At 37.5% G+C, this 12,330-nt stretch overlaps 1 protein-coding gene across 13 annotated transcripts in view; it reads right to left on the bottom strand.

The window, feature by feature from the left end:
* The window catches only part of CCDC18 (coiled-coil domain containing 18), a 198,758-nt gene that overhangs the window by 144,659 nt on the left and 41,769 nt on the right, over positions 1-12,330 (bottom strand). For all 13 annotated transcript variants that reach the window (XR_007516706.1, XM_049879760.1, XM_049879761.1 and 10 more), the window contains exons 15-16: positions 10,990-11,124; positions 10,737-10,814 (exon numbers count right to left, since the gene is read on the bottom strand). Coding sequence is in view for 12 of the 13 variants with exons in the window: in XM_049879760.1 (XP_049735717.1) it covers positions 10,737-10,814; positions 10,990-11,124 (213 nt within the window). In the remaining variant the exon portion in view is untranslated. The remainder of the gene's footprint in view (positions 1-10,736; positions 10,815-10,989; positions 11,125-12,330) is intronic.

Consider the following 12,330-nt stretch of genomic DNA (forward strand, 5'->3'; position numbering starts at 1 on the left):
GTCTCCTTAAATTTTGCGCCAGAGGCACCTCACTTGCCTCACCTTAGTTCCAGCTCTGTTCAGTAGGTCTGGGGGCATGGCCTGATACTCTGCAATTCTAACACACTCCCAGGTGATATTGATGCTGTTAGTCCGTAGATCATGTTTAAGTAAGTAAGGCTATTAATACTTGGGAAAATTGCAGTGTGGACTTTGTGTTGAATGATGTTATTAAATCCCTTTAGTGTGGTAATAATGGTGTGGTCATATACGAGAAAAGTTTCTGTTCGTAGGAGACGCATGTTTAAGTATTACACGTGTAAAGTGTTAGGACATCTGCAATCTTCTTTCAAGTGGTTTGGCGAAAGGGAAGGGTGTGTATGTGTGTGTGTTTGTGTGCACCTGCAGAGAGAGAGAGATGAAATGAGTGTAACTAGAAGGTAACAGTGAATCTAAGCGAAGGGTGCTCAGGCACTGCCTGTACTATTCTTCCAACTTTTCTGTGGGTTGGAATTTTTCAAAGTAAAAATTAATTAAATTGATTAAGCAAGCAGAATTAATAATTTTTAAAATATCCACTACCGTGTCAGATTTCTTATCGAATGAGGTATTTAAGAGTCTGAGACTCACACACATTCACCGCATACAAACCATTTACAAATTCACATGCATATATATGTGTGTATATGAATGAACGAAATAAAAATAAAAACAAATAAGACTCTGTGAACCAAAGATATTTCTCAGACACACCGCCTGGGGCAATCGGGTAGAGCTCTAGGCTGTCTTTCAGCAAGAACAGCTAAACTCTTCCTTCTTTACTTTCTACTTAGGACTTTCTTTCAGGGGGAAAAAAGGAACACAGGGTGGAAAACCAAATAAAAAACAAAAACAAAATTAAATGAATAAAATCTCTAATAAGCACTTTCCCAATTTTCTACTTAATGACCAAACCAAAAACCAAACCTACTGCTGTCAAGTCAATTCTGACTCACAGTGACCCTGTAGGACAGAGCAGAACTGCCCCATAGGGTTTTCAAGGCTGTCAGTCTTTATGGAAGCAGGCTGCCACCTTTCTTCCATGGAGCGGCTGGTAGATTCGAACCACTGGCCTTTTGGTAATCAGTCGAGCGCTTTAATTACTGTGCCACCAGGGGTCTTTATTATTTAACAGAAGGTAACATAATTTGTTCTGTTTATTGGTTTCCTGTTACCCACTGAGAATTTTTCCATCGACCTTTTAGTTCTCATAAAAACCAGTTGCCATCGAGATGACTTCAACTCATGGAGCGTTTCATGTTGTGTCAGAGTAGAACTGTGCTCCACAGGCTTTTAAATGGCTGAGTTTTCAGAAGTAGGATTGCCACGTCTTTCTTCCAAGGTTCCCTGGGTGGACTCGAACCTCCAGCCTTTCAGTTTAGCAGTCAAGAGCATTAACTATTTGTACCACCCAGGGACTCCTAGCTCTCATTAGTCGTACTTTTATAAGGGATACAACTTTAAACTTATCCTTATAATCCTCCTACAGATGGAAAATTTGTATTTCTGTTGCAGAAAAGAAATGAGGCATGCAGAGACACAGTCAAAAGTCACCTAAGAAGGTATCAATGAAATAGTCAGGAACAGAGAACCTGACTTCAGATTTCACATTTTATTGCTCCAGATCCTATGTATTATAGTAATTTAGTACAGGTGGAGTCACAGAAACTTCACTTCTACATTTCTTTCTCATTATAATTTTTTTTCTCATTAATAAACAAATATATTAAAGGCACACATGGAATAGAACCCAACATCATAATTCATTCTTTTGCTGATTTCCTGACTGTCTCATATGTAGCCATTTACATGTGGAAATAACTATCTAGATGACTGGCTAGACATGCCAGGTAGTTTAACGAAAAAAAGAAGTGGTAACACGGGTTTGATTTAATGAAATTACGTCTAAAACCTCTGTGCAATAATGATTTCTTAAAAAATTATCTTAAAGGTTATTTTTGTATGAGAAAATGAACTGATGTGGCAATAAACATTAAGAGTTTTGGCAAATACTACAGGAAAAATTATGGATAAACAAACACACATAGTCACAACATGGACTAAAAAGAAAATACTAGGCAAAAGAAGTAAATAGAATCAGATTTTTAAAAAATCCTTTATATTCAAGCCAAATGCGGCAGAAAAAGGTAGCAGCATGTTTGAACCCATTTTAAACATTAAAAATGCAAAAGAGAAAATACTGAATACACAGTAATTACTTAGTAAACTCTGATAATAGAGGTGTTGTGGATAATTGAAATTAGTAGCTAAAATACATGGAGCCCTGATAGCACAATGGTTAAGATGCAAAAGTTGGCAGTTTAAACCTACCCAGTGGTTCTACGGGAGAAAGACTTAGAGATCTATTTTCATAAAGACTATGGCCGAGGAGGCGGGGCCAAGATGGTGGAATAGCCAGATACTTCTGGCTATCCTTCTTACAACAAAGACCCGAAAAATCAAGTGAAACGATTATATTTATGACAAGCTAGGAGCCTTGAACATCAAAGGCAAAGTTAGAAAACGGACTGAGCAACAGGGGAAAAAGAGACGGTTCAGATGCAGAGAGGAGTTACCAGACCTGAATTGCTGGGATCCCTCAGGTGCCACTTCCAGGAGCAGATGCGGTGGGCTGGTAGTAGCATTCAGCCGCAGTTTCCTCAGGGAAAAGCAGCCAGCTGCACAGCCTACTCACACTTCCGGAACCAGAGAAGAACAGCGCTCTCGGCAAAAGCTAAGTACTTGTGCATATTTTGCCGTGCCCCCTGCCACCAAGCTGGCTTCAGTGGCTGTTGATTTCCCTGGGCCTGAGATAGGCTCTGCTGAGTGCCCTGAGCCATGCTCCCGGCCTTGGAGAAGGAATAAATTCACAACACGGAGGAAATAATCTGCCAGCTCCACTAACCTGGGGAGCTCAGGACAGAAGTGGCTCCTGCGCAGGCATAAACGGTCCGTGGACTTTGAATATCTTCTCCCCTACACGGACCTGTCTGGGCCTATTTCAGGAGGATAGGCCCTTGCTGGCAGACCGCAACTGTTTAAGCTGTGCAGCGGAGAGGTGGGTGTTTGATATTTGACACCGCTTTGCCTATTAAACAGGGTCCTCACCTACCCACATCAGGGGCCTAAGGACTGGTGGCTTCACTCAGGTCACCCATCCACCTGTGCCAGGTGTTCAAGGATAACTGCTACCTTCCAGTCCTTACAACCAAAAGCACTGGGTTCCCATGGTCCAGCTGCAGAACCACCCACCTGTATACTCCATGGAACAGGGACGCGCTTTCCTCGGAGACACTCTGGTTATGGTTCTCACCGCCCTGCACTGTCCAGAATGTGACCTCCTGCTGCAACCAGATACTGGAACCTACACCAAACACCCCTGCCCCTCTAAGACTGTAGGACAGCCTGTACCACACACTTGATGACCAGTGAATGGACTCCTACGCTGATATACCTGATAACAGCTCTATCCATCTGGTAACAGGACGTCAGAGCTCCAAAGGCAAAAATAATCAAACTAGCTCACTCAAGCAAGCCGTTTGGGCATATCAAAACAAAACAAAGCAAGAAGCTACGATACAGTAAGCAAACATAAAATAAACTAATATAACTTAGACATGGCTTGGGGACAACAGTCAACATCAAACCACATAAAGAAACAGACCATGATCGCTTCAAAAAGCTCTCAAAACAGAGAATCAAAGGATCTGCTGAATGAAGGTGCCTTCCTGGAATTACTGGATGCAGAATTCAAAGGATTAATATACAGAACTCTTCAAGACATTAGGAAGGAGATCAGGCAATATGCAAAACAAGCCAAGGAACACGCAGATAAAACCGGTGAAGAAATTAAAAAGGTTATTCAAGAACATAATGAAAAATTAAATAGGCTTCAAGAATCCACAGACAGACAGCAATCAGAACTTCATAAGACTAAGAATAAAATTACATAATTAGACAACTCAGTAGAAAGTCAGAGGAGCAGAATCCAGCAAGTGGAAGGCAGAATCGGTGACTCTGAAGATAAAGCACTTGGCATCAATATATCTGAAGAAAACCAGATAAAAGAATTGAAAAAAATGAAGAAACCCTAAGAATTATGTGGGACTCTACGAAGAGAAATAACCTACGAGTCATTGGAGTACCAGCACGGGGTGGGTAAACAGAAAATAGAGAATTGCTGAAGATTTGCTGGCAGAAAACTTTGCTGATATTGTGAAAGATAAGAAGATATCTATCCAAGATGCTCATCAAACTCCACATACGGTAGATTTTAAGAGAAAGTCACCAAAGCACATTATAATCAAACTTGCCAAAACCAAAGATAAAGAGAGAATTTTAAGAGCAGCTAGGGATAAACGAAAAGTCCCCTACAAAGGAAATTCAATAACGATAAGCTCGGACTACTTGGCAGAAACCATGCAGGCAAGGCAGCAATGGGATGACTTATATAAAGTGATGAAGGAATAAAATTGCCAGCCAAGAATTATATATCCATCAAAACTGTCTCTCAAATATGAAGGTGAAATTAGGACATTTCCAGATAAACAGAAGTTTAGGAAATTCGTAAAAACCAAACCAGAACTACAAGAAATACTAAAGGGAATTCTTTGGTTAGAAGATCAATAATATCAGGTATCAACCCAAGACCAGAACACTGGGCAGAGCAATCAGATGTTAATCCAGACAGGGAAAGCACAAAAATTAATCAAGATAAAAAAATGCTCAAAACAGGGGAACAGCAATGTCATTATGTAAAAGAAGACAACATTAATATAATAAAAAGGAACTAAAATGTAGTCATAGATCTTTCACAAGGTGATATAAAGAAATAAAAGTTAGGTTTAAACTTAGAAAATAGGGGTAGATATTTCAGTAACCACAAACGAGGCTAACTACCCTACTCATCAAAATAAAATACAAGAAAAAAATAGAGACTCAGCAGAAACAAAATCAACAACAACAAAGAGGAAAAGACAATATATAAAGATAGACTACTCAGCACAAAAAATTAAGTGGGAAAAAGAAACTGTCTACAACACACAAAAAAAGACATCAAAATGACAACACTAAGCTCATACCTAGCCATAATTACGCTGAATGTTAATGAACTAAATGCACCAATAAAGAGACAGGAGTGGCAGAATGGATTGAAAAACGTGATCCGTCTATATGCTGCCTACAAGAGACACACCTTAGACTTAGAGACACAAACTAAAAGGATGGAAAAAAATATATCAAGCAAACTACAATCATAAAAGAGGAGTGGCAATACTAATTTTTGACAAAAAAGACTTTAAAGTTAAATCCACCACAAAGGACAAGGAAGGACACTATATAAGGATTAAAGGGACAATATACCAGGAGGATATAACCATATTAAATATTTATGCACCCAATGACCCAGCTACAAGATACATAAAACAAACTCTATCAGCATTGAAAAGTGAGATAGACAGCTCCACAATTATAGTAGGACACTTCAACACACCACTTTAGGTGAAGGACAAGACATCCAGAAAGAAGCTCAATAAAGACACAGAAGATCTAAATGCCACAATCAACAAACTCGGCCTTGCAGACATATACAAAACACTCCATCCAACAGCAGCCAAGTATACTCTCTAGAATAGACCACATATTAGGTCATAAAGCAAGCCTTAGAAGAATCCAAAAGATCGAAATATTACAAAGCATCTCCTCCGACCATAAGGCCATAAAAGTAGAAATCAATAGCAGAAAAACAGGGAAAAGAAATCAAACACTAGGAAACCGAACAATATCCTGCTCAAAAAAGGCTGTGTTATAGAAGACATGAAGGATGGAATAAAGAAATTCATAGAATCCAAAGAGAATGAATACATTTCCTATCAGGACCTTTGGAACACAGCAAAAGCAGTGCTCAGAAGTCAATTTATATCAATAAATGCACACATACAAAAAGAAGAAAGGGCCAAAATCAAAGAATTATTCCTACAGCTTGAACAAATACAAAGAGAGCAACAAAAGAAACCTTTGGGCACTAGAAGAAAGGAAATAATAAAAACTAGAGCAGAACTAAAGGAAATAGAAAACAGAAAAACGATTCAAAGAGTTAACAAGACCAAAAGCTGGTTCTTTGAAAAAATCAACAAAATTGATAAACCATTGGCCAAAATGACAAAAAGAAAAACAGGAGAGGAGGCAAATAACCCAAATAAGAAATGAGATATATCCAGCAAAACTGTCTCTCAAATATGAAGGTGAAATTAGAACATTTCCAGATAAACAGAAGTTTATGAAATTCATAAAAACCAAACCAAAACAACAAACCCAACTGAAATTAAAAGGATCATAACAGATTACCACGAAAAGCTGTGCTCTAACAAATTTGAAAACCTAGAAGAAATGAATTCCTAGAAACACACCACCTATCTAAACTAACACAGAGGTACATCAACTAAATAGACCCGTGACAAAAGAAGAGATTGAAAAGGTAATCAAAAAACTCCCAACAACAAAAAAAACCCTGGCCCGTACACCTTCATGGCAGAGTTCTACCAAACTTTCAGAGAAGAATTAACACCACTACTACTAACGGTATTTCAGAACATAGAAAAGGATGGAATACTCCCAAACTCATTCTGTGAAGCCAGCATAACCCTAATACCAAAACCAGGTAAAGACACCACAAAAAAAGAACATTACAGACCTATATCCCTTATGAACTTTGATGAAAAATCCTCAACAAAATTCTAGCCAATAGAATTCAACAATATATCAAAAAATAATACACAATGACCAAGTGGGATCCATACCAGGTATGCAGGGATGATTAAACATTAGAAAAACAATCAATGTAATCTATCATATAAATAAAACAAAAGACAAGAACCACATTTTATCAATGGATGCAGAAAAGCCATTTGACAAAGTTCAACACCCATTCATGATAAAAACTCTCAGCAAATAGGAATACAAGGAAAATTCCTCAACATAATATGGGCATTTATACAAAGCCAATAGCCAACATCATCCTAAAAGGAAAGAGTCTGAAAGCATTCCCCTTGAGATCGGGAACCTGACAAGGATGCCCTTTATCACCACTCTTATTCAACATTGTGCTGGAAGTCCTAGCCAGGGCAGTTAGGCTAGATAGAGAAATAAAGGGCAACCAGATTGATAAAGAAGAAGTAAAAGTATCTCTATTTGCAAATGACATGATCTTATATACAGAAAACCCTAAAGAATCCTGAAGAAAACTACTGAAACTAATAGAAGAGTTCAGCAGAGTATCGGGATACAAGACAAACATACAAAAATCAGTTGCATTCCTCTACACCAACTAAAAGAACATCGAAGAAGAAATCACCAAATCAATACCATTTACAGTAGCTCCAAAGAAGATAAAATACATACGAATAAATCTTACCAGACATGTAAAAGACTTTTACAAAGAAAACTACGAGATACTACTGCAACAAACTAAAAGAGATCTACATAAGTGGAAAAACATACCTTGCTCATGCATAGGAAGGCTTAACATCGTAAAAACGTCTACTCTACCAAAAGCAATCTATAGATACGATGCAATTCTGATCCAAATTCCAATGACATTTTTTAATGAGATGGAGAAACAAATCACCAACTGCATATGGAAGGGAAAGAGGCCCCAGATGAGTAAAGCATTACTGAAAAAGAAGAACAAAGTGGGAGGCCTCACTGTACCTGATTTTAGAACCTATAATATACCATCACAGTAGTCGAAACAGCCTGGTACTGGTACAACAACAGATACACAGACCAATGGAACAGTACTGAGAATCCAGACATAAATCCATCTACATATGAGTACCTGATATTTGACAAAGGCCCAAAGTCAGTTAAATGGGGAAAAGATAGTCTTTTTAACAAACAGTATTGGCATAACTGGATATCCATCTGCAAAAAAAATGAAACGAGACCCATATCTCACATCATGCACAAAAACGAACTAAAAATGGATCAAAGATCTAAATGTAAAATCTAAAATGATAAAGATCATGGAAGAAAAAATAGGGACAATACTAGGAGCAGTAATACATGGCATAAACAGTATACAAAACATTACTAACAACGCAGAAGAGAAATCAAATAACTGGGAACTCCTAAAAATCAAACACCTATGCTCATCCAAAGACTTCACCAAAACAGTAAAAAGATTACCTACAAACTGGAAAAAAGTTTTTTGCTATGACATTTCTGATCAGTGTCTGATCTCTAAAATCTATATGATACTTAAAAACTCAACAACAAAAAGACAAATAACCCAATTAAAAAATGGGCAAAGGATATGAACAGGCACTTCACTAAAGAAGCCATTCAGGTCGCTAAAAGAAACATGAGGGAATGCTCATGATCATTAGCCATTAGAGAAATGCAAATCAAAACTACAATGAGATTCCATCTCACTCCAATAAGGCTGGCATTAATCCAAAAAACACAAAATTATAAATGTTGGAAAGGTTGTGGGGAGACTGGAATGCTTATATACCACTGGTGGGAATGTAAAATGGTACAACTGTTTTGGAGATCGATTTGGTGCTTCCTTAAAAAACTAGAAATAGAACTACCAAACAATCCTGCAATCCCCCTCCTTGGAATATATCCTAGAGAAATAAGAGCCTTTACAGGAACAGATACATGCACACCCATGTTTATTGCAGCACTGTTTACAACAGCAAAAAGGTGGAAGCAACCAAGGTGCCCATCAACGGATGAATGGATAAATAAATTATGGTATATTCACACAATGGAATATTATGCATTGATACAGAACAATGACGAATCCCGGGAAACATTTCATAACAGGGAGGAATCTGGAAGGTATTATGCTGAGTAAAATTAGTCAGCTGCAAAAGGACAAATATTGTATAAGACCACTATTATAGGAACTCGAGAAACAGTTTAAACAGAGAAGAGAATATTCTTTGGTGATTATGAGAGGGGGCAGGAAGGGAGGGAGAGTGGTTTTCAGTAATTAAATAGTAGATAATTACTATTTTAGGTGAAGAGAAAGACAACACACAATACAGGCAAGGTCAGCACAACTGGACTAAACCAAAAGCAAAGTAGCTTCCTGAACAAACTGAACACTTCGAAGGCCAGGGTAGCCGGGGCAAAGGTTTGGGGACCATGATTTCGGGGGACATCTAAGTCAACTGGCATAATAAAATCTATTCAGAAAACATTCTGCATCCCACCTGGGAGGGTGGCGTCTGGGGTCTTAAAAGCTAGCAAATGGCCATCTAAGATGTATCAATTGGTCTCAACCCACCTGGAGCAAGGAAGAATGAAGAACACTAAAGACACAAGGTAATTATGAGTCCAAGAGGAAGAAAGGGCCACGTAAACCAGAGACTACATTAGCCTTGGACCCAAAGAACTAGATGGTGCCTGGCTATAACTGATGACTATCCTGACAGGGTACACAACAGAGAACCCCTGAAGAAGCAGGAAAGCCGTGGGATGCAGACCCCAAATTCTCGTGAAAAGACTAGACTTAATGGTCTGAGACTAGAATGACCCCAGAGGTCATGGTCCCCAGGCCTTCTGTTAGCCCAAGACAGGAACCATGCCCAAAGCCAGTTCTTCAGACAGGGACTGGACTGTACTATGGGATAGACAGTGATACTGGTGAAGAATGAGCTTCCTGGATTAAGTAGACACATAAGACCACGCTGGCATCTCCTGTCTGATGGGGAGATGAAAGGGTAGAGGGGTCAGAAGCTGCCAAATGGACACAAAAAGAGAGTGGAGGGAAGAAGTGTGCTGTCTCATTAGGGGGAGAGCAATTAGGAGTATATAGCAAGGTATTTATAAATTTTTGTGTAAGAATCCAACTTGATTTGTAAACTTTCACTTAAAGCACAACAAAAACGAGAAAAAAAAAAAAAAAAGAGATTATAGCCAAGAAAACCCTAGGTGGCAGTTCTACTGTGTCATATGGGGTTGCTACGTGTAGAAATCACCTACTGCACCCAACAAGTTAAGATTGATAGTTAAAATAATGGTAATACTAATGATATTGATAGTTTCCTGCTCTTAACTGAATACCTTAGTATGTGCTAAGCACTTTATAATCTTATTTTACTTAATCCTCACACTACCCTCTTCTAGGATATTGTTTTCCTAATTTCACAGTTGAAGAAATTAAAGTTCAGACAGCATAAATAACCTGGCCAAGGTTACAGCCAGTTAGTAAGCACTCTGAAGCCAGATCTCAAACTGAAGTCAATTTAGCTCCAAAGCTCATGTTTTCAACTATGAAAACATACTAGTGACAAAACCATATTTTATGCAGAAATTCTGGATTCATCCCCCAGTTAATCTTACAGCAGAACAGGTAAAAAGATGTAAAACTATACTACTTTTAGTTTCATCTCCCTTCACTTTCTCTGTTAATTCTTCAGCAGTAACACTGATAAGCTGCAATTATAGCTAAAGTTGAAAACCATTTTTAAAAGGCAAAAAAAAAAAAAGTCTACAAACTAGATTGTCAGCTACTGATTAATAAGGATCATAATCCATATTGCAGAAAATATACTTACAGAAATTGTGTTTACTGACTCAGGTCAAACATTTAGCTCTTAAATGATTTTTATGTAAATAATTTTTTTACAATTAACAGAGAAAAGTAAAAAAACAAAACACAGGAATTGCCTCCAATAAGAAAAACATTTAAGTATTAGCATACTAGCCTTGATTGTTTCTTCGGATACTTGGTTTTGTAATGCTTTCAAAGCTTCATCTTTTTTTATATTTTCCTTTTCCATTTCCTGAAAGCATACAGATTGATAGCAAAAAAACGTAAGTACGTGCATAAACATTTTAGCAGGCTTAACGAGGCTGTTGAGCAATTAATGATTTGATTTAGAATTAAAGGTATATTAGAGAAATATAAACTAAAAATTAGCCAGCTTTTAAATAGCACTTTTATAAAGATGATTTTACCCCTTTGCTTTCTGTCAAGAGTCTATCTAGCGATTCAAGATGATGATGTTTACATATGATATCTTGCTGCAACATGGACATAGTCTTTTCTTGTTCTTTAAACTGTTGGTCTTTTTTCTCAAGCTGAGCTTCAAGCTAAACATAAAAACAAGAGTTACTGATTTTCAAATCAATTTTTTAAACTTTTTGAAACATCTTAAATATACTGAATGAAAATATAATACCCACATATGAACCTACCACTGAACTTACATAGACCTTTTACATTTTGCCAAATTTCCCTCCCTTTAGAGAAGAAATGAAATCATATAACCACTTCTTCGTTTTCTCCCTTACCTAACTACGATGCTGAAATTGGTCTGTATCATTCTGTGGTTTCATTCTCATAGTTTTTTTTGTGTGTGTGTGGTTTTATTACATTTACTATCTGTACCCATAAATGACATGCAATTTTCTGTTCTGCATATTTACATGAATAATATCAACAGTTCTGCAAGTCCTGACACCTTGCTTTTTTCCCTGGAAATTGTTTCAGATATTTATGTGGATCTAGTTTATTTACTTCAATGGCAGCAGAGTATTCCACTCTAAGAATACACTACAGTGTGTCTAATCCTGTATTCAGGAACAACTAGTATAACAAATGCTGCAGTAACATCCTTTGTACATGTCTCTTTATGAACACGTATAAAAGTTTCTCTAGCGCAGACCACCTAGAAGTGGAGATCCGAGTTGTATGATACGCACATCTCCAACTTTTTCGTATTTCCCTTCAAAGTGCGTCAATTTATACTTTTACTAGTAATGTATAAATAGTCCCACTTTCTACAACTTCAACCGGTAATTTGTATTAACAAACTTGCAAAGAACTTTTATGGATATAAATTATTTAATTAAATTACTGAGTATAATGTTGGCATCTCCTGTCTGGAGGGGAGATGAGAGGGCAGAGGGGGTCAGAAGCTGGCCGAATGGACACGAAAATAGAGTGTGGATGGAAGGAGTGTGCAGTCTCACTACAGGGAGAGCAATTTGGAGTATATGCCAAGGTATATATAAATTTTTGTATGACAGACTAACTTGATTTGTAAACTTTCACTTAAAGCACAATAAAAATTTTTTTTAAATTACTGAGTATATGTATATTTACGTATGAATGCATACACACACATACACACCAATTATTACAAATACATCATTGTGGCACAGTGCATTACTTAATATGGCCCTTTTAGCCAAGCACTGTCTTGTGACTCCCACAGAATGACTGGGTAAGACTATGTAAACAAGGTGCTTACGACCCACAAAGGGAATTGGACAACTTGCTAATAATGCAAATAA

This window comes from Elephas maximus, chromosome 3 (genome assembly GCF_024166365.1).
Source record: "Elephas maximus indicus isolate mEleMax1 chromosome 3, mEleMax1 primary haplotype, whole genome shotgun sequence".
NCBI lineage: Eukaryota > Metazoa > Chordata > Mammalia > Proboscidea > Elephantidae > Elephas > Elephas maximus.